Source organism: Solanum tuberosum, unplaced genomic scaffold (genome assembly GCF_000226075.1).
Source record: "Solanum tuberosum cultivar DM 1-3 516 R44 unplaced genomic scaffold, SolTub_3.0 scf00048, whole genome shotgun sequence".
Classification (NCBI taxonomy): Eukaryota; Viridiplantae; Streptophyta; class Magnoliopsida; order Solanales; family Solanaceae; genus Solanum; species Solanum tuberosum.
This window is the reverse complement of record NW_006238976.1, coordinates 2,132,598-2,155,822: the sequence shown is the minus strand read 5'-3', so window position 1 is coordinate 2,155,822 and position 23,225 is coordinate 2,132,598. Positions and strand designations below refer to the sequence as shown.

The 23,225-nt window shown below is 36.4% G+C and overlaps 1 protein-coding gene across 1 annotated transcript in view; it reads right to left on the bottom strand.

Moving 5' to 3' along the window:
• Positions 1–1,770: 1,770 nt before the first annotated feature.
• The window catches only part of LOC102601233 (lysine-specific demethylase 5B), a 24,925-nt gene continuing 3,470 nt past the window's right edge, over positions 1,771–23,225 (bottom strand). The window contains exons 3-34 of the mRNA XM_006343926.2: positions 22,179–22,236; positions 20,771–20,893; positions 19,165–19,222; positions 18,879–19,015; positions 18,083–18,241; positions 17,905–17,991; positions 17,234–17,410; positions 16,173–16,325; positions 15,891–16,079; positions 15,729–15,800; positions 15,207–15,302; positions 13,094–13,177; positions 12,891–13,007; positions 12,603–12,810; positions 12,457–12,521; positions 12,202–12,260; positions 11,983–12,114; positions 11,722–11,878; positions 11,317–11,649; positions 10,235–10,414; positions 10,040–10,101; positions 8,821–8,899; positions 7,863–8,009; positions 7,622–7,755; positions 5,823–5,943; positions 5,666–5,739; positions 4,813–4,957; positions 4,413–4,562; positions 2,796–2,891; positions 2,619–2,714; positions 2,329–2,531; positions 1,771–2,070 (exon numbers count right to left, since the gene is read on the bottom strand). Coding sequence (XP_006343988.1) covers positions 1,836–2,070; positions 2,329–2,531; positions 2,619–2,714; positions 2,796–2,891; positions 4,413–4,562; positions 4,813–4,957; positions 5,666–5,739; positions 5,823–5,943; positions 7,622–7,755; positions 7,863–8,009; positions 8,821–8,899; positions 10,040–10,101; positions 10,235–10,414; positions 11,317–11,649; positions 11,722–11,878; positions 11,983–12,114; positions 12,202–12,260; positions 12,457–12,521; positions 12,603–12,810; positions 12,891–13,007; positions 13,094–13,177; positions 15,207–15,302; positions 15,729–15,800; positions 15,891–16,079; positions 16,173–16,325; positions 17,234–17,410; positions 17,905–17,991; positions 18,083–18,241; positions 18,879–19,015; positions 19,165–19,222; positions 20,771–20,893; positions 22,179–22,236 — 4,186 coding nt within the window. The 3' untranslated portion in view covers positions 1,771–1,835. The remainder of the gene's footprint in view (positions 2,071–2,328; positions 2,532–2,618; positions 2,715–2,795; positions 2,892–4,412; positions 4,563–4,812; positions 4,958–5,665; positions 5,740–5,822; positions 5,944–7,621; positions 7,756–7,862; positions 8,010–8,820; positions 8,900–10,039; positions 10,102–10,234; positions 10,415–11,316; positions 11,650–11,721; positions 11,879–11,982; positions 12,115–12,201; positions 12,261–12,456; positions 12,522–12,602; positions 12,811–12,890; positions 13,008–13,093; positions 13,178–15,206; positions 15,303–15,728; positions 15,801–15,890; positions 16,080–16,172; positions 16,326–17,233; positions 17,411–17,904; positions 17,992–18,082; positions 18,242–18,878; positions 19,016–19,164; positions 19,223–20,770; positions 20,894–22,178; positions 22,237–23,225) is intronic.

The window sequence follows — 23,225 nt, the reverse complement described above, 5'->3', positions numbered from 1 at the left end:
TGCAAGCAAAGGAGAAGGTGCTATGGACTGGAAGAACTTATTAGCAAATATGATGACAAAAAGATCCTACTTTTCTCAGGAAAAGGAAGGTTCGATTATACAAAACTCCAACATAGAACATACTAGCAACCTACTACATCCTGTCCTAACAAATCCAATCACTGAAAGCTCAACTCGAAACACTTTTGCTCAATCAACTAAGCTACAATCTTATACTAGAAAGAATAAAAGAAAATATTAGTTGATGTGCTCACAAGCTGGCCCAAAAGCCACTATTCAGAAGAGTAGCAAGGTGAATCAAGATTTGTCAAAATTGTGACCACTTAGTAGTGGTAATGTTTCGAGACGATAATTAGAGGAAACTACTATATTCATGATACACGAAATAACATTACTTTTCTCATACACACAAAAAACAAAGACCAGATGCCAACAGAGAGCCTTATAAGAAACTGACGAGGTTTGTTTTTTTGAATGCAGAAATGCATGATATTACTTTAGTAGAACCCCTAATGCCAAGAAACTGCTATAATCTTGTAAAGATTGCATCTTTTTGATGTTTCACTTGAGAAACAAGAAAATGAAGGGCACCCCAGGTTTCCAATTTGTGTTACACAACTAGCACAAAGTGAAAAATACCATTTTGAAAACACTGAAAATCATGCATGTACAGGTTTTTCTTGTCTTTTTGTAATGAATGATGAGTCAAAAACACACCTAACCCGGTTTTTTCGAGTTTCATACTTAAACTATTAAGTGTGCGAGTGAAACATTTGGTGATAGTTCACGCAGATAACTCATGATAGTTTAGGTACGAAACTCGAAAAGTCGAGATACAAGTGTATCTTTGACCATTAACTCTTTTTTAATCATGTTTGCTACATTTCACATTTCCTAATATAACAATTTATTAGAAGGAAAAACTTACCACAAATCCTAGAAACTTTTTTGTACCTCCTTTTTTTCTTATAGGGGAACCGACCTTGGAGTGTTGAAGATGAGCTAGCTCCTTGTAAACTTGACCTTGTTGCCACCATCTTTTCTTCCAATGGAGTTTGAATATTTTTTCTTCAAGAAATCAAAAACCAGAAAGTAGTACTATATTTGCTCTGAAAACTGAGCCAAAGCTGTAGGAATTAGGATGGGTGCTGGAAAAAGGGATCCTTTTTGCCAAGGCAAGATTTTACTCAGTTTTATGATGATAAAATTTTCAGCACACTTTATGTGCCTTTTTGTACTATTCCTTTTTTTTTTAATTTCCCATTCGGTGTCCAGAGCTCACATTGGAGCCGTGACTAAATCCGAATCGCGCACGAGTGTACAAAGTTCACATGGTGCACTGAAGGGCCAATTCGGGGGTGGCACTCCCAACAAAAAAAAATTCATACCGAGTTCAAACCCGATACCTCTGGTTAAGAATGAAACAAGCTCGCAACTCCCCAACAACCCATGTTGGTGCCTTTTTGTACTATTCCAGTACAAAGCAGAAAGGAACAATGGAAAAGAAAAGGAAAATGACAGTTCGTACTATTTCAACAATATTTGCATGAACTGACCAATTTATTGTGAAATTTCAAAGTTAGTAAAATGCTCCTACTCTCCCAACCTGGGAACTAAGAATACTCCTATTATTAAGTATTATTTCTATTAAAACTTCATTAGTTGACTTGCAAATATATGTACATGAACAAAAAATTTAAGTAAGAAACTGTGAGATGATACTATTGTGATCATCATCAAAAGGGAAGTGAAAAGAATGGCAAAAAAAAAAACTCAAAAAAATGAGAATCAATTGAATTATAAAAAAAATAAAGAGCAAAAAGTATTTACATAGATCAACTATTTTGCACAAAAATAAAAGGAGACAAGCTCTCAAAATGTGATCGTTTACGAGCTACTCGTCTATAAGGTTTCCTATTTTTCCAGAACAACTGTTCAATGTTGCTACTACTTCTTGGTATATCAGCAGCAACATCCATTCTCTCCCATTTGGTTTTTCTTGATTTCCTTCTTGATTCTGTGTGTCGCGGAGAAGGCGTCTGAGGTACCTCGTGTTTGCCACCAACAACCCTGCAGTTCAAATGAGCAGTCAGAGACTTATATCGCGATAAATCTTAGCATTAGTGTGAGTTCGTTGACCATAAAAGAACGGTTCATCCATTACTGGGGTGGACCTGGTTTCAAAGAATTCAGAACCTTTAACCTATCAAAATTTAAATTCTAGATCCGCCTATAGAAGCACACTTTTCTTTAGTTTTCGAAGAACATCGGATTTATTTATTCAAGCAATTACTAGTTTTGGTAAAGGGAAAAGGAGAGGATGCTCACTTTTCTTCGCCGCTTGTTGACATTGATGCAAAATCCTCTCCTTCCATGCAACAACATGCAGGGCAGATGTAGATCTTTGGCAGTGAGGATAACTTGATGCAATCAAAATGATACCATTCATCACATTTATCACAAGCAATCATCGGTCTTTGATCATAAGGTCTCCGACAAATGCAATAAAGCATACTCCGATCCCTTAGTAACTGCATGTTCCAAAAATAGTCTAATTAAATATGATACGCATACACTTAACTTTCATCTTAACAAGAGTAGCTCCTTCAACATTTTACCTTAAGCTCCTTCTCACATGACACAGGTAAATTTTCACCCTCCGTGATGAGCTCAAAAACCTTATCCAATCCAAGTGCGCCACCATCTGTTGAAACCTGTTACAAGGAAGATGGTTAAGGTTGATGTCATCTATCAAGAACATAACCACTGAGATGCACTACATGTACAGTTTTTACCTTCTTTGCATTATCAGCCCACTGCAACCCAATGTTCTTCACTTCTATCAGGCTTTGTCTAAAATAATCTTCTGAAGGAATGCCGACAGCTAGTCCCTGAAGTAGTATTGAACAATCAACATATTAGGCTATAATAAGTTAGGTTGCAAGCGATCTCCAATCAAATCTCGCACCAATGATAAGCCGAAAAATATCAAGAAATGATCTACTAAGGTCATTATGCTTTTATCATAGCTAAAAGGGCAACAAATGTATACTATTAAAGTCAGCATACTCATGAACTACATTCCTGATTCACAAAAAACATCATATGAGAGCAGGAGTTTCAGTAGTGGTGAACAAGCTGCCGAGAGTAGAGCCCACTTATTTCGACAGTGAGCCTAATGAGAAAACTCAAAACAGCCAAGACTTTTGAAGTGTCGTAATAACTTTCTTAAGCTCATTCAGAAATCAGTTGACTGACTACTGAAACTTTATCGGGACCAGTAGTGCCTCTGGAACTGAATATTGTATTTACACCCACGTAACCCCTATTATAGTACAATCTACCAACTACCAAATCATGCCCCTATATTATCTTATCATTAATACCCAATGACCCCGAAAAAGGTAGAACATAGAGGCACACAAGGCAAAATAATGTGGTGAACAATATAGCTCTTCAAGGAGAGATGCACACGAAGGAGGGGTCAGATTACTCAACCAGCAATCAGAACTTCGATGTGCAGCAAGCTAAAGCAGATCACCGTAGAGGCAGAAGGCACCCAAGCATGATAGAACTGGAGTAATAGGCAGAATGCAACAGTTTTTGCTATAAAGCAACTATATGGATATCAGAAGAAGAATCTAGATCGGCACTTCAAAAAGTCAAGAAGCCAACTGCAAGGAATTGAATTAGCAGATTAAAATTGAAGAGGTCAGGAATTAGGTGATGTGGCTTAAGGAGATCATAAGGAACTTTGAATTTACACATTAGAAATTGACTGCTACTTCCTCAGAGAAAAAGGTTTTAGGGTAGTCTGTGATGCTTGAGTGTGGGGCTTGCTCTAATAATTTAATCTATATAGGTGTAATCACTTGAGGCCTCCTCCAGTAAACTATTTATTGAACAGAAAAGAATGACAATAGGACTTTCAACAAAGTGATAGAGGAAGTCGGGAGTTATACAAGATAGCTGGAGTGACACAAGAATCTAATGGGAATCCTAAAACTTCACAATTCGACTAAGAGTATAGGAAAATTGCCCATGATCTAAAGAAAATTGGCACCTTTAATATATTTTATTCCCATTTCCTGATATTCCACAACTATGTTACAAAGATTTGGGAATGAGTATGCGATGTGGATGTGGATCCACATCTGGTACAATCAAATAATTTGCAGGTTTTTAGTTTACTTTGAAGGATTTATTGCAGCACACTCAAAAATTATATTCCTGTATGACAAGGCCAATGTAAGGTTCATGTCAGTAGACCCTAGTTCTCCATTTTTGCTTAGAAAAGACAAACAAGAACTGAATATTATTGTACGAGCTATAACCTATATGGAAAGTGCGCTGGAGCAGGAGTACCCCAAGAAAAATATATAGAACAAAGTGCAAGGCAAAGTGCAGCAGACCTCTTTCAAATGCCGTTGAAGCACTTGAATTGAGGGTTTCTGTGAACCATCTAACAATCTCTGAGCTCTGATTTTCCAAGAAGTTCTTGCTAACGCCAACTCGAGTTTGCTGTTTGCCTCAGAATCATATGCACCAACAATATGTACAGCCTATGCAGTCAACAGAAAGTGAAAATAAGTTCCAAGTGTCGAGTTTACAGTTAATACTCTGGCATGCTCATAGAAAAAAGTCATACTAAATTGATTCAAAACAATGAAGATAGAAAACCATATGCTCACAACAATGAAGACACCATCAAAGAAATACATCAGCAGGAGAAAGCATTATCATATCGGTGGACTCAAAACAGGTCACACTAATATTGTCATTGAAACTGAATGCTGAACAGCCATTTGGTACCTTCAAAGCAACACAGAATTTTTTTGCAATAATGCTAAGGTCTTCATCTGGATAAGCTAAAACAAACTTGACAATCTCTTCTATGCGAGCTTTGAAATCGAGAGCTTTTTGACCAATTTGATGAAGTACAGCTCTTTCCTGAATCCTGCCAGGAGAATGTCAATGATTAAGTAAAACACTTTAGAGAAAGTGAGGCGTCGGTTTGGACACATATAATTTGTGAGAGCAAGGTTACACACAATAGAAGCACAATAAAGTTGAAAGAAGCAAAAAAGAAACCCCACCCCGCCACAACAGAACAAAAAGATGGAAGGTGGTTCATTTTTTTGGGAGGGGAGTGGACAGATAAGGAAGCTAACATAAGCCATCTATTGTCAATAAGCTTTGCTAATGATCTGGATATATGCAATGTCTCCACTGCAGAAATTCCATTAATCCATTCAGATTTAATTGGATATTCTGTTAGACACTTGAAAACATCAGGAAAATACTCGGTATTCCTTTCACCTACCTTATACCTTAGTCGAAATAGTACAGGAGGAAACAAATTGAAAATCCATACACAAATTCCTAGAGTCGTTTGTTTAGTCTCAAATGGTAATTATTCTCGTTTCCGGAATTTCTATCATACAACTCTAAAATCAGAGTTGCAAACTACTAATAGTCTAATACAAGGAGGGATACCAAATGCTGCCGAACACAACATCCACTCACTGCCAGAACTCCACATTGTCCCAACCAAAATGAGAAGTCAAAGAAACAAGAGAAAAAGACAATTGGTATCCTAGCATCCTAAAAGCAGTCTAGAGTCTTCTAAGCACAAATTTCAATTGAAACAGGCTATAGTCATTACCATAAACATAGATCTTCAGCATCTGATAAGAGCTCAACGAGCTTGTGCAACTTGAGACTCTTCCTTCCAATATTCTGCAATAAGTAAAACAAGAAATCACGCATTACTACAAACTGTAAGTGCTGGCTCATTCACAGAGCTACTGGGTCAAGCATACCAGAGGATCACTTCCATTTCTTGATATTTTTCCACTGTTCATAAAGTGACAATAAGGACAAATGAAAACTTTCAAATCATTGGCATCTCCTGGTGACCATCCTATGCACTTCAAGTGGAAGCTGTATGAAAGCATAACATCTTTTATAAGTGATAACGAAAGCATCTTCAGATGAAAAATAATGAATAAATAGTTGTTCAACGACAAAATAGTCCCTTGGTTAAAGGAAATTAATAACCCATTTGGCCAAGTTTCTCGGAATCTAAAAGCACTTTTTTAAGATTTAAGGTCCAAGTCCAAGAAGGAAAAGTGATTTTGAGAAGTTGTAGAAGCAGATTCTCTGTTGTAGAGAAAAAAGCTACAAATTTGTGCTTCTTCCAAAAATAAAAGCAGCAGCAACAACATAACCAGCATAATCCCGCAAATGGGGTCTAGGGAGGTTGGGTGTACATAGAACTTACCCTTACTTTTGTGGGTAGAGAGGTTGTTTCAAATAAACCCTCGGCTCAAAAGAAAAAAATTCAAAAGAGGTTGAAGAAAAATATGACAGCAAAATAGTAAAATACAAAGCAAAAGGAGCAACGGATAGTAGTACACATGAAAGAATAAGGAACTACATGATTACTATGGAGAGGAGGCTATCTCTCTGCCTCTTCCACATAAAGTGCGACAATACTCAACTACCTACTAATCATCTACCCACTAATCATCTACCCTAATTCTTGACCTCCATATCTTCCTATCTAGGGTCATTTCCTCAAAAGTTGGAGTTGAATCATATTTTATCTTATCATCTTCCTCCAATTTTTCTACAGCCTACCTCTACCTCTTCTAACTCCTGCAACAACCAACCTCTCACACCTCCGTACTAGCGCATCCATCACCTTCTCTTCATATGCCCGAACCATCTCAGTGACTCAGTTTCGCTTCCCTCATCTTGTCTGCCACTGAGTCACTCCCACCTTGTCATGTATAACTTCGTTCCTAATCATATCTCCCCTAGTATTCCCACACATCCATATGAGTCCCCTAGTATTCCCACACACCCATATGAGTATTTCCATCTTCGCTACATTCATCTTTTGAATGTGGGCGTTCTCAACAAACATATCCATGCCAAAAGATTACATTACCAAACTATTTGATATCAACTCAACCCATCTGTTTCTCAAATATGAGTACAACCCTCTTCCCCTTTTCATTTCTTTTTCTACCGGTTCTTCTCCTTCTAGAGTGAAATTTTAATTTATATTTAATGATGTATTTTGATTTATTCAAATCATGTAAAAAAAAATTATACAAGATATTCAATATTATTGCTTTCCTTTATCTATGTTTATATTGATTAAAATTTTAAGTATATAGTTTTTATTTATGTTTTCTACTTTAATTTAATAAACATAAAAAGCATAGACAAAATTTTTGCATGATAAATATTTAAAATCATTTCTCCATTTTAATAGTACTAATTAAAAAATGACCCTTGATACCGTCTTTTTTTGGTAATTTGACACTCAAAACACTTTTTGGAGAGATTGACCGACCAAAATACATTTATCAAGTATTGGAAAAAAACACTTTTCAAATGAATTGATCATACACAAACTACTAGTACTTTCCAAAAGTACTTCTGAAGATAAGATGTTTTTGGAAGTTTGACCATATAGGCTCTAAGTATTATTTACCCTCTGGATAACTGGTAATAACAAACAATCATTCAAAATCCCCTCTCCCAAACATCTAGATCAAACCTTTTTAAGAAACACAAAAGTAGTAAGTTAATTAGCCAGATACAGTACCAGTCATTGCAAGTAGAACATGTCAAAAGCTTCTGGTTCACACCATCATGTGAGCAGAATATACATAACGCGCTTGCATTGGTCTGGTTAGATTTCTCACAAATGTTGATTGATCTCTCAAGTGCGTTTTTAGTCTGCAGAATTCCATTAGATTGCATCACACATCTACCCCATAATAGCTATATAACCAGGTCAACAAAGCTCCATGGGAACAAAATAAAAAGAGAAAACATCTTTAAACCTGTAAAAGAGCAGTAAGCAGGTGAGCATCTCTAACTGAAGGGTGTAAGACCTCCTCACACCGGCGCTTCCACTCCTCTGTCTTATGAACCTCAGAGAAAACCATGTCCAATTCGGAGCAACTGAAAGCATCATTATTCCCTTTTTCCTGAACGTGTTCGAATCACCAGACACCATGAAATTAATGAATATCACATGATACCAATAAATGGTACGACAAAATGTGTTTGAAGCTTCAAAGTATCAGAACGTGAACTCGATATTAATTACTTGGGGAGGTTGAGAGTATTTTTTGGGTCAGTTCAATGGATAAAAGTTTACAATTGTGGACAACAAGTCAATTGATAAATCAATGAGTCAAATCCACGGGAATTTTCTCATCATCAGTTCTCAATAAGTTTCTCCACTAGTGTGTTTCTACACTTCCATTCGCTTCCTCAATTTCTACACATAGTAGTAGGATGAAAATTTCCAGACAAGCTGTCGAATCAATCTCCATAAGTGTAACTGAAAGCAGGAATCTGAATCAGAAGTGAGAAAACAATACCTCCAGTTCAAATGGGTTGCGAGATAGCGGGGGATAATTTAGAATGCTGTTATTTTATGAGGGTGTGAGAAAGGATTTAGAGAAAGGAAAAATATAATGAAGACGAATCTTATTGGTTATCCCCTCTCTCATTTAGTGGAAAAATTCAAATACCAAATTTAACAATCTATAGAAAAGTTACTGAGAACAGAGACGAAAGATGAGATATTCAAACTACTTTTCCAACTTCCAACATAATAAAAACTCATAAATTAGAAATTCCAAGCAACAAAAATACCCCAATAACAAAATTTCCAGAAAAATAAAAGCCATGACTTGTAGGAGGGAAAAGGAACCTAGTCTAATACAAACAAAAAAAGATATGTTGACCTTGAGAAGAAGAAAGAAAATACAGCACACAAAGATATGTTACCTTAAGCTGCAGCAACAGATCCCATGATCGATCCCTAAAGTTAAGGACAAAAAATGAATGCACCTGATCCATCCATGAGCTGCAAAAATTAAAATTGTAAGTGATAAAATCATAAAACTAACAACAACATACCCTGTAATCCCAAAGGTGGGGTCTGGGGAGGGTAGAGTGTACGCATCCGTCCCCCTAACTCATGGAGGTAGAGAGGCTTTCATCGAAAACCCACGGCTCAAATAACGCATATCAAAGCAGTATGAAAAGGAATATACTGAAGTAAAAAAGACAGCAAACAATAGAGAAAACATTATATAGACTTTATTTTTTCTTATGGCCATGGTGTCCAGGCCAGCTGAAAACATTTATATGGATTTCAGGATAAAAAGAAGGCAACAACAGCAAATAATGTGGTAAATAAAGCTAAAATCATAAAACTAATTAAGGAACGCGTAAAGCAAACAAGATGAAAAACATAGATGTGGCAGTGTGTCTGCCAGGGGTTTCTGATGTCAATATGCCAAATGATTCCCCACCTAGACATAGTTTCATCTGCAATAGCCATTCAACTTATTACTTTGGAACTCTGTACACAACCATCTTCTCAGTAATCCTTTCATTCACTTGTCATTGCTTTCTGATACTTGACTTTTTCCTATAGTTTCTTTTACCAGGCAGGGTAGAAAGGGTATGTACAGGGATGGTGGTGCAGTAGGTTTATGCCACATTCTACCAACAGAACGGACCTAACTTTTCATAAATGCCAAATGGAATCCTAACGACCTAACCCAACCTTTCAGTAGAAGCAAGAGACTAAATAAGATAATAGTTTAATTATTATTATAATTATAATTCTTAAATAAAAGAAACAAATATTACTACAGAAAGTGTGAAAATTGTGGGAAGAATGTAGAAAATAGCATGGAACTAAACAGCCTCTCAGATACTGATAGTTTCTCAAAAGAGCTAACTTGATACTTACATGCGCATTCACCAGAGGAATCCAAGAAAAGAAAACTAAAGAAGCATAAGATATTTTACCTATAATATGAGATATCAGACCTTGGTATGAGATATTATTTCTAAATAATATGTAGAAAATTTCCAATTCCACACTTGATAGTAGCCGAAGAAGCTATTTTTGGACATCATGAAAATGTGATGACAAACAGATACACACCCCATGGGCCCACACACATGAAATCTGTATCAGTGGGGAACTTACTTGTGTTTCTCAATGGCCTTCTGAAGCTGACTAATCATTGCAGGAGATGAGACACAAATGTTCTGCAGCACGAAGGCACCAAATATAGAATATAAAATTTCACACGTAAGTAGAATATACCAAAATAGCTAACACATACAAGGAGGTAACAATTCCTCATAAGGGCTATAGAAAATGGATAAAAAAAAAAAACACCTGATACTGTCTGAGAACTTCTTCAGCATCACTTAAGTTGGATCTTCCAGCAGTAGATTGAATAGAGACTTCCAAAGCTCTATTAAGCCAATTCACCCAATCAATTAAGGAGATACACAAACTGCAAGTTGTATACATGATAGGAAGGTGGGTCGTAATCTCCAAATTCGTCTTGACTTCCTACAGCAATGTCAACAAATAAAATTAAGCATGTATAGTGCACCATATTTTAATAGGGACAGATGAACAGTAAGAAAACATCTTAACCAGGGCACCATAAAAGTAACAACTCCATTACAAAGAAGTAGGACAAACTATGGAATTAAAAGGCTTACATGTGGAGAGACAGAACCAAGAGTTCTTTTTAATCATAAAGACAAAAAGTCTGATGTGCCAAATTAGGGGCTAAAGAAGAAAAACCAACTGATAACACACAAAAGATAAAAAGAAAAGGTCCTCAGCTCCTAACAACATGGTAGTTGGCAAAAATTTGAAGGAAGGAGAAATGGGAGAAGGGTTTTGGGTGTCATATGCAGTCACACTAGCGATACTCTCGAATGAGGTGTTGCTTACTTGCTTCACTAAGTGACCTACCATCTTTAGGTCAGCAACATAGCTTACTGTTTACAACTTAGAGGTTTGCCAACATGGAAAAGGATAAGGGATGAACAAGGAGTGGTGCTCCAACTATACCACCGCCAGTAGTTTCCAAACTTAGGTAGATTTACATGAACCAAAGAGAGATAGCATTTAACTTTGCAAAGTGGCTAAAAGAGAATTGTGCTCCAAATAACTAACCATCAATAACCAAATTCAAACTGTAAATTTTTTAATTCCACGGTGATGACAGGCTAAAAGGTATTAGAGCTGTTGATCCTCGAATACAGGCAATACCAGAGGCAGAATATGGGACCAGGAACAAAAATCTAGGCACTGGATACCAAAAGAAGACAAAGAAAACTAGTAAAATCACATCTATTTACCCCAATAGTAAGGAGTGCATGCACAGCCAAAACCTCAATTCATTGTCCAGATCTATCTGTTTTTATGTTGAACAGAAATCTTATGAGACAAATAATTACCTCAAGTGTTGGAATTGCAGTAGCAAAAGATAGAGCCCTAAAGCACCAATGAAGAGTAGAACAAGCGTCTTGAAGTTTTGGAACCATATCAAACTTGAAACCAAGACCTTGACCTGCTACTACAACTGATTCTATGGCTTGAATTTGCTTTTCAATTTTACCAAGTCTGCTCAATATTTCATCATCTGTATTTTCGTCATTCAACAGACACTCTGTATCATGCAACACAGAGCAGGCATCCTGCTCCCACCTGGTGCAAGTATCAAGCAATGTCTGAATCATCAGTAGTTCTCTCAGAGATAGCTTCAGAAGCTTAGATTCTGATACCAATATCTGCAGAAATTACAACAAAGGATGTAAGAGCTTGGCTATATTTCACAAAGGCAGAGTTTGCAAGTGATTAACCTTCAAAGTTTCAATTTCAAGAGAAGGACTTGAGCCAAGAGCCTTAGAATCACGTGATAGGAAGGGCTGTGACCTAGATAGCCAAGACTTGGCCATTGATACCGCATCCTTCACTTCATCAAGAGAAGGAAGTATCACAAATATCTCCTCTGAAGCCCTAATTGTTTTGCAAAATATAAATATTAGACAGGAAGTAGAATGAATACACAAACAAACACAAGAAATAAGAAGCAATAACTAAATCAGGGAAGGAGGCAACACCTTATAACATCCTCAAATTCAGATATTTCTTCCTTATTTTCAAGGACATATTTGGCTCTTTCCTCTAAAGATACAGCAATTGCTTTTACCTCGTAAACATCAGTAAACAACTTCTCTTTCTCAATCTGCAATCTGGTGATATAATCACATATCAAATGGGATGAACAATAGTTTTTTTTCAAGAAAATCATATTAGTAAAGCGAAAATTGTAGTACTACATGCTAGCCTCCATCAACAGCCTCTCAATATAATCCATGGACATTCTGCAACGAAGTGCCTGTACGAAAGAAGAATTTCAGAAAATTCAGATAGAGGAAGGAATTAGAGATTTATGAGACCAAAAAATCGCAATGAAATATGAATCAAACAGCCAAGAAAGGAAAAGGGAAAGGTAATAGGCCATGAAAGAACACGGAAAATGTAACTCAACAATCCACAGAAAGTGATAGGAGAAGAAAGACCACTCTAGTTACCTTCAGAGCTTTTACCCTACAACGAGCCTTCTTTAGCTCAATATCCACACAAGGCAGCTCCTCAACTATGTCAGAAGCGTGAGAAATATTAGATGTTTGCATTAGATCACAACTATTAAACAAAAGATAGACTGAGATTTCCAAACCTTTAACCCTAAGCAATGATGCATCCTTTTGAATGCAAGTTAATTCATGAGCTACAGTTTCTTGATCCTCCCTTTCGCTGATGCCCAATAGAATATTGTTAGCACGCGCTATCCAAGACACAGCATCTTTATGATATCGTCTCAGAAGTTCAAGCTCTGGAATGTTAACCGCAAAACCATCCCATTTGTTGAGAAGCGATTCAAGTTCCTGTACAACATAAAATGTGGCAGTTATGCAATGTTCTACTTCCATCAACACTATTCAAACTTTGACAAGGTAGGAACAACCTTGACACTGAGAGAACCTTTCAACATCCCACAGCATTGAGATTGACAACATTCAACTTGTCTAATTAAGTCTAGGAGCATTTCACCTTCAGGAAGTTGCACTTGAAGGCTTAAATTCTGGAAACAAAAAATGTAATAGAATAATCATAAAACAAATAATCCCAAAAAGAAAGCATCACAGAAAGCAAAGATAAACAGATCACCTCCTTCTCTAGCTTGTAGAGAATATCTGCCTCAACTCTAGCAGAAGTCTCAGACACACATTTCCTTACTCTTTCAGCCCAAGCCTGGAAAAGCTCAATATGTGAGATTATAAAGCAGAACCCATTCTATTTCTGAAGATTGAGGCAGCAAATGACAATTCACCACAAGCACATAGTCACATCATACAGAGCTACCCTTCAAATTAATATACAATCCTACCAGCAAGAAGACACAAAGTTGATAGACATTTTAAAAGGTGATTCAGATAGCAGTTACCATACATCCAAAGCATCACCAGTGATTGTGTGTCACTTCCAGTTGCATATGTAAATTCAGCGCATTTCATGGGTTGCAGAGGTAACTATAAATTGAATTTAAATTTTGTCCTTGAATACAATTCAATTGTGCTACAGTGAATCAATTCTGAAACTATGCCAAAAGGGTACTTCACTTTTATTTTCTTTTGACAGGGGAAAAGAATTCCTTTTTCTTTTATAGACATTTTTGAGAAAAAAAAATTGAAGATCTAACTATCTGTGTTCTAACATGGACTATTGGAAAATGGAGACCATCTCCAAAGCTAATTGCCTCCTATGTCAGGCTATGTGGATTATCCACTGAATCATCACTCATCAGTTTTTTACAAGGCTGAATCAAGTCATCAAATATTCTTACATTGTCCAGTAAGTCTTTACAGGAGTCTATTCTTAGGAAGAAAAAAAACTAGAGTCTCGTAACAGCCACCAATGGAAAGAATGTGTTGGTCTGGTTTGCAAAGATGAAGTGGAAACATTTTGATATTGAATGCTCGGACTAGCTGTGAATTGATAGCTTATTGTTTGTAAACGGAGAAGACTTGCATGATCTCTCTATAACAGGTCAATCCTGGTCATTCAAACTAAATGGCTAGATCAAATGCATCATCTTTTCCTAATATCATCCTTGAAGAAGGCGAATAAAAAAAGAAAAAAGAGAACCCTAAAAGCTGCACTGACCGACCTCATGTGGGTTTTCTTCTCATTGCTTTTAAAATTTGGAAAAGCAAACGAGTCTTCGCGAAAATGTAAGTATTTGCTGATTCTTTTTTTGAGATAAAGGTAAACAATTGAATTAAATCATAACTTAGCACCTAAAACAATGCTAAGTTAAGAACTTTACAAACCATACTTACAGCAGAAGACAAAAAACTGAGAACTTATATATTGCCAATTAAATCTTTTAAGTCTCCTATATTGCTCCATATATTCTGTTTACACCAAAAAAAGAACAAACTGAGACAATTCAACCTAATTTTCTGGATAGAACTGCTAGTATCTTCAAACTTCAAGTATTCACTGGTTCTTATGTCAACATAAAAAATATTCTCAAACTTTACCTTTTGTTTTTGTTTTTGTTTTTAAAATTTACCCATATCATTAAAGCTCATCTTTCTAATTGGGGCTTAAGTTAACTTCTATTATCTCATTCACAGTAAAAGCCAGCATGACCTATGAGAAAACCTTTAACAAGCTTGTACATGCACTGAAGCGCTATAACTCCCAGTTCCTTCACTGACAAGCATTAACATCTTTTTCACCTCATAAGATCTTATAACTTCAGCGGTAACTTCCAATTTTTGCACAAAGAACAACAAAGACCCGAAATCAAAGTAAAAGCGGCAACTGAAAGTGCCGGCAGGAATCTGAGGAGAAGTAACAATTGACCAGTTGGAACACAAAGGACGATCATAAATATGCTGATCCTCTTTTCAGTATTCAATTGCATTTACAGAGAGACCAAAGACTACTTCATGATATTTGAACATACCACAACAAAAACAACCAGAATCTTTTCTTTTGACAAAAGAAACAAACTGAAGGGGTTTTGTCTTCTATTTTATGTATCATTATTTCTCTAAGCAAAAGATTTTGTTCACAAAAAAAGGGTTGTCTTCCTTTTTCCTCTCTTCTCCCAATTTTCTATAATTTGATTCAAATGTTTTTCTTCTCTGGGAGAAAATAAGGAGGCGTCACATGGGCCAATGTTACTAAAACATAAAAATTTGGCAACATCAACCTGGTAACCTTATCAACAATATATAAGACGTAAAACTTGCAAAATAAGAAGGTATACCTTAGCTGAAGACAGTTTGCACAACAATTCCTCACTTCCTTTGATGTAGATGGGGCAATCCACAGTCTTGGAGTACAAGGTTTCCAAATCGGATAACTGTAAAGGAAATGAAGCAACAATTAACAAACATAAGAGAACAGAATGAGCACCACTTCCAAACCTCAAATCGGCAACGATTATGTACTTTGCTAGAAACCTCAAAGGAAAGAAGAAACATTTCCAAACAATCCAAAAATGTAAAAAGTACGAAATGACCAGATGCCAAATGCAGATCAAAGGTTCAGAAAGAAGGAACCTTGTTTTTTCCTTCTTTTATTTTGGGCGTGAAAGGGGAGAATAAAACTATATTAGCCACTAATGTCATAACAAAAGCCTGAAATTATACCCTAAACTGAACTACAATTCTCAAAGAGCAGCATTAGCTCCTATCATATTCTGTTTGATAATGCAACACAGCATTTATAGAATATCAAACCACACTATACCTAGAAAACTATCAACAAAGTGAATGTACAGGCTTACAAGAATATTTGAGCATGATGAAAGAACAGAATCGATCTCCAGAGTCAGCTCGCTTGCCTCTTTCTGGAAATCCTGTACACAGAGCATACTTGGATTATCAGACCCAGTGCAAAATTGAATTGCATATAAAGGGAGGGAAAATAGAAACAAAATGCATTTCACCTTCAATCTGACATGCGCAGGTTCATTACAGGGTACGGGGTTTAAACTGAGCAAATTGTCAACAACTTCCATCTGCACCTTCACTACACTATTGTTATCAGACATCCAAGATTTTACTTTCGAGAGAGAGTCCCTGACATTTTGAGCCCAACTCTGAGCATCAATTAACCTCTTCACCAAATCTCTCACCTAAACCCCATTTGCATATAGATATTTAGTTAAAGACAGTTATAAAATCTAAGGACTATTAAGTTATAGAAAATGAAATGGCCGAAATCTCACTGGATCCATTTCATGACCAGCCCACACAAACTGTTCAGCTTCCTTTATTGCACGACGATAAGCATCTGAAGAATAAGGATTCTGGAAAAGCTTGCTGGACTTTATTAGCCATTCTTCAGCAAGTTGCATGTGAGTGATACAGCCACCCTTAATCTAGAGTTGGCCATTGATTGGAGTCAATAGAAGTTAGAAGCTATCCATTTATACGTTTACACAAGCCACATATTAACAAGAACTATTTCTTATCTTAAGACAATATACCACACTGTATCACGAATATGCAAGAAACAAACTGCAGATGTCACATCTCAAAGTATCAAGTGACTCATAAGATGTAAACAGCTTACTGAGGTATCAGCCTATCAAAGTCTAGAAACTTCCCAAACAGAGAAGAAAAGGTTCAAGAAGGATATGTCCCAAGACCATTAGTATCATTCGATCCCAGATCATTAAGCTTCTTGACCACTAGAATCATTAAGATAGTTAAGCTTCTTGATTGACAACTCAGAAGATAGGGTGTGCGATAGCGAGAAAATTAGAAGTGAGAAAGAAATTTCAGAAAATTCTAACGTCTTTGACACAAAGTTGTAAACTCTCCAAGGATATTGTATTAGATGAACAGATGATGAAGGAAAATTGGTAGTATTAACATTTCAGATATATAAGAACAGCGCACAATTGATTAAACACTGGTATAGAATCATTGAGCATGTTCTTCCATCCTAGTAAATATTGATACCAAGAAATATATGTGTTCTACTTCCTATTAATAATGCCAAGCAAGAACCTTCATTCCCCCACCACACCTCTTTTGACTAAAAACTGATTACTACAGATGTGCTAAAAACTTAGGTATAGAAATATCTGCAGCTTGAGTGGTTAGATGGGAATAAACAGGTAATTAGAAAAGCGAGCAAAGAAATGCAGAACACTGCATGGAGCCAAAGAGAGGGTCCAAAAAGCAAGTTTTGATATTCACTAGGCCAGAAAACAAGGGTATCAAATGGAATAACAAAAACAAGAAAATTGACCAAAACAAGGTTCTATATAATGATCAGAACCTTTTTTGACAAAGAAGATGGATCATTGGATGACAGAAGTTGCCCTCTGATATTTTTTGCAGCCTCTTCATGATTACTCTTATCCGTAATAAGCACCATATCATTCAATTCAGCGACGGTATGACGAAAAAGGAGTTGACGTTTTTGTGGCTTACATTCGCACAGATGTTCCCAGTGCTGCAAGGAAACCTCATATTAAGTCAAGAAAGCATAATCAAGCACCAAAACTATTGACAAAGAACATAACAGCCCACGACTAAATATGGTAGAAGTGCTTAACGATTACACTCAATACTGATTGCAGTATAGCAGTGCATTCAGCAGTGAAATCGCTAAATACGCCTCAACCCCCCAACAACAACCCACCCCAAAATCAAAAAGAACTACATCATTCATTTTAGGCTCTGAAATTGATAAATTAAAGCTGCATAATGATGTAAAAATTGTTATATATTATAGCACAATGCTGAGAATGTCCTCCCTCCTAGATGCTAAAATATGCAACCTACAAGGAAAGATGATTTTATGCATCTATGATCAGCTAAGTTTAGCTTGAATTTGACCAGAGTACATTCTATAGACAGAACTCACAAAAGCATAAGACATACAGCCACAGGAAGTGGAGAGATAAGGAAAACAATGTATTTTTCGCACATATAAACAATGCTTACCTCAAGACAAACAAAAGATGATGGTGCACAACTGCACGCTACAGCAGAAAGATACAAATATTGCCGGCATATGATGCACGTAGGATCCTTCAACAAGATCAGGTAAAATATGTGAAAAAACACTTCAGAACACATTCATAGTCAAAAAAATCAAGAAGCAACATCAAAGTTAAAGTACCTCTTCAGTGCCCACGTATTCAGGTTTCATACGAGGCGGCATGGGAGAAGAATTGACAATACCATTTTTCCAAAGCCGCTCTCTCCAAGACTTTTCTTTAGAATAGACCCTGACCAATTCTGTTTTTAAGTAAGGTGCTGCATTGCTATCAAATTCACTCTGCAAGGTGATGAAAATTGTTAAATTGGCATGATTAGAATTTAAAGATACATAGAAGCATGGAAAAGTTATCTACGAATACAAAGCAATGAAAATATGAAAACAAAAGTTCATCAGAAAAAGCACCATAGCATAAGTGTCAGTAGAAAACTAAAAAAATATATAATAAGCAATGGAAGCGCCATCTAGCAGCTACGTCACAAAATTTAGTGCACCATCCATTGGTGATGTGGAATTAAAGTACTCAAGGGTAATCCCACCCACTTGGAAATGAATCAACAAATCACATTTTTTTAATAACAGCATCTGGGTACTTGCACCTCGACTATTCAACAGGGTACCAACTACCTCCCACCAGCACATGTACTAGTTAACAAGGCTTAGGCGAATTGGAAGAAATCACAATAGCACAAAGAAAGAATGTGAAAACATGAGTAACTAGATAAATATCCACCATATGAAGCATGCAAAAGAACAGTCTTCTACATCTGTGAGCAAAAGACGAATGAGTATAACATTGTCCATAGCATACCATGAATTTGAGTGGTGGGGTTCCTAAGTAAGGGGTCCCCCCTATTATATTTCTCCTAATTGGAACCTCCAACATTTAAATGGCAAAGGGAACAAAGAGACAAACCCGGGCAACTGCACAGAGAAGCTCTTCATGAGACAAAACAGCAGCTTTGCGGTAAAGTTGGTAAAGCTCTGCTCCAAAACCACCATGAGGTAACCAGTCGGCAGGGGCAAAATTAACAGCCTCGGCACAATTTAAGCCTGCAATTTTAAGATGCAGGTAAGACTACAGGAGGGAGCTGCATCATGCATGACTAAGCATTTGAAGACGAAAGAACCATTTGAAGAAGAAAGATCCATTCAAAACTTTTTCCAAATCAGAGATAAACTAGCAAAAAATATGGGCTCACCGCAGTTAAAGCCTCCATGATATGATCTGGGAAAGGTAATAATAAAGTCCCCAGGCTCCTGCAACAAGTACACAAGCAAATAAAAGCCACATAAATGGAAAATGCAAAACGGGAAAAGCTTAAAATTCAGTAACTCCTGGAATGGCAGTCATGAAGGGGATCGCAAGTACTGTTTAGGGAATTGCTCATCGAGTTCCTGCTTGCTATTAAAGCCTAATCATAATATATTTTTATAATTTGTTGAAGATCTTTGATCATTTGATTGTGAGATTCATCAGAAGTTCTTTTCTTTTTCTTTATTGACAAAAATAAAAAATCCTATTTTGCTTAGTATCAAGACTATAACATTTCTCCCACATTATATTGATAACAGAGAAATTTTTAAGGGTCAGGGAAATACGCTTTAGAAACTCAGTGGATAATGGGTGTACCCCGCTACCATTCTCCAATTAAAGATCAAGTTTTTATTTGCAGCAGGGTTTGAACCTGTGACATATGCCAAACACACATCACACTTTACGTTCTCACCACTAGACCAAATCCCTAAGGGTGCATTTCTCCCACATATTAGGTACTATAGACCAGTAAAGGGATAAGGCATTGTGTTACTTATAATTTATGGTCCCAAAATATGGACCACAGTCGAGAACTAGGCTCCTACAGTATAGATCATGTAAATAGCATCCTGGTTGTATGACGTAGTATTTAGGCAGTTCCAAGGCTCAAGACAACCAAATCCTAATGGGTTTGAGGGATCCCAAGCACCATTGACAAGGAAGCATGGAAGCCAAAACATAATATACAAAACAAAAAGAAGAGAAAAATGTGGAAGAATTTTACCAATTAAATGGAGGAATAAATAAAAGAGAAAACAAGTTTCAAAGAATATACCAAAAGTTGTTTTTGCCTTTTTGGAAGTTAAAAAAAAAAATCATTCCCAAAAAAGTATACACTAAGCATAACATGTAGTGGTGAAGTAAAGACAATCCCACATGTTTATCACCAACTCATCCCTCACCATTTTTGCAATCTTCAGATTCAATTGAACTAAACAGCTTCAGAAATACCAGTAGAATCCTAAAAGTATGACCTCTTTGACATGTAGCCCTAGAAAAAAAAAATTAAGCTAAAACTCTTTTTCACAGTGTATTGGTGTGATACCCCTTGTAAATCCTGATATTGGACTGCATCTGTAGTGGATGGCATAGGAGTGCTAGCACACTTATTTTTCTTATTTCGCTATTTTGTAGTGTTGTATCTGGGCCATGGAAAGATAATTGAAGTACCAACTTTCAATTGAATACGATAAACCTACTTTCCTAGTTTGTCCCTAAGCTACAATATCTATAGGAAGTACATCCTCCTACGTCCTGCCCATAAAGTTTGGCTCCGTAAAAAAGAAGAGAACTCATATGAGAAACTCTCCTTTTCCACTTCCATAACAGCTTCTCCTTATTTTCATGTTCATCAATTTACAAAGAGAAAGACTCAAATGCAGTATTATGACATCCTCCATGAATTTGGGGAGAATTACCAGAAAAATACAATGGAAAAAGACAGCAGAACAGAAGGTAGCAAGATCTGAGTATCAAGTCCCACAACAAACCTGTAACACTTTATAAACAGGAACCCCGTTTTCTTGCAACACACGTGGATTCAGCATGGTTACAAGCTGAAATAACAGATCTGGTTGCGCATCAAACAGATCGGGAAGGCTATTACGCATTACCTGCACAAAAATTGCTAGTTATAGGACAGCTACCAGCTGAGTAAGGCAAAAGAAAACTCAAAAATTTGAAATTTTCAAGGGAAAGCTAAATATAAAGTGATAAAACCCATTATAAACACTGATAAAAGTTAATTGAAATAGCAATCAAGTATTCTTTTATCACTTCTTTCGCGACTAAAACAGGAAAATAACTTGCTATGACGCAATGTATCAAGGAACGTGGAAAAGTAATCTTTTTTTGAACTTGGTAACTTTGTATTATATCACAAAACAACACATGGGTTGTACTGAAACCTTATATACAAGTGTACTCCTAATTTCACTTCTCTATGTCTAAATTGAGTCTAGAACATCAATAATAGAGACAGTGTCATTTGAGTATAACTGATTACACCAAGACACTTAAAGTAAAATGCAGTTTATTTTACCTTTCTGCACATTGTTCACTGTGCTCTCAAAAAATCTTGAGTTCATCTCTTTCCAGATAGCCCACAATGTAATAAAAGGATATGCAACTATTCTTAACACTACACAGACACTAAACTTATACCCAGGGGCGGAGCCAACATATTGTTAGGGGTTCATCCGAATCCCCTTAAGCGGAAAATATTACTATTTATACATGGTTAAAATTATTTTTTATGTATATATAGTAGATGTCGAACCCCCTTCGTCTAGTTCTTGTGTTTACTTCTTCCAATTTTGAACCCCTAATTGAAAATCCTGGCTCCACCACTGCTTATACCCTAATGAATCGAGATTATTAACATCTTCCAAAGCACCTTCTGGCAAAGCCCTGAATGTAGGTTAATCATGTTATTGTATTTAGTCATCAGGTACCTGTGGGTTTAGCAGGACTCCAGCTATGCTCTACATTTATCAAGTTCACATGCTAGAATAACTGACCTTGAACACATTCATCTATACATGGAATTACAGGTAAATTAGATTACATTTACTTATAATAAATGATACAAATCCATAAAATTGAAGATCCAAATAGTATGAAGAAAAACAATACTTCTCGTGACTCTACACTTGCCTCAGTTTGGTTCAAGTCTCCCAAAAAGCCATTTGAAAAAAAAACACAAAGCAATCATTACACTAAAATCTCCTAAAAGTCCAACATTCAACTATCAAGAACTTGAATCAACATGTATTTGAGCCAAATTTCCCTTCACAGTAGAGGCGATCTGTTCTAACTTTACTAGCCCGCAATTTCCACTAATACACAGAAGTAAAGTCAATGACACTAATACAGGACAAGAAGTATTTATTGAATAACCTTCTCAAAAGCTTGGGCTTCACTTCCAGGAACGCTATACCAACATTTTGGCTCTCCCCTGAAAGGAAGCAAGAAGAACTCATTAACTGATAAATTTATCAGGATTCTTTAAATGAACATCAAGATACTGGTCATGCACAAGATTTTTAAAAAAAAAAAAAACGTCAAAATAACATCATCAGATCAATCAGGTGATTGCAGAAGAGATACCAGAGGGAAATGCAAACGAAGACAAGATGCACAAACTCACACATGTTAATAAGACATTTCCAACTAAATTAACAATATGCCTAAAGGAAAACCCCAAGAAGTGTTGCCTGATAAACTTGGTATGCTGTCAACAAGTACTTCAAATTATTTCTTCAACTATTGCTTATCATGCTATTCAATGTTATATGAAGGAGTAGATAGACGACGTTATTCTATTTTATAAGAACAATGAAATATTTGAAGCTGTGGACCTAAAACCGCTTAAAATTCACATGGACTTAGCAAGGAATAGAACACAATGGAAGCAATGTATCCATATGAGTTATACAAACTAGTTAGGACAAAAGTCTAGTTGTTGTTGATATCATTAGTTAGTAAAAGCTATATGTCTACTGTGAGAAAGAATCCCTAGTATTAGAGAGCTAGTTTGTCCTAACAGACAAATTCTTGAATATTAAAATGAAAAAGGCCCAAATGAAGTGTATGGTTATTGAGGTTTCAAATAGTTGATCCCAACAATTTCGGGTTGAGGTATAGTCATTCTTGTAATTGAACTTCAATAACCAATGAACTATGAAATATAGGTGTGTGCATGTGTGTGACTTTGGGGGAGGGTGCAGAAGGGTAAAGGAAAGCTCCACTCGGTTGGTTAGAAAGTGATCACATCACAGTTTACAGAAGGAAAAGGTTACTAGAAAAGAAGAGCAAGGCTATATAACCTGTTTCACCTTTAATCATACTTTTTTTTGGATTTACAGGGTCTTGTTAGGAATTTTTTTTATTTTATTTGTGTGTGTGTGTGTGTGTGTTGGGGGGGGGGGGTGGGGGTTTGATGAT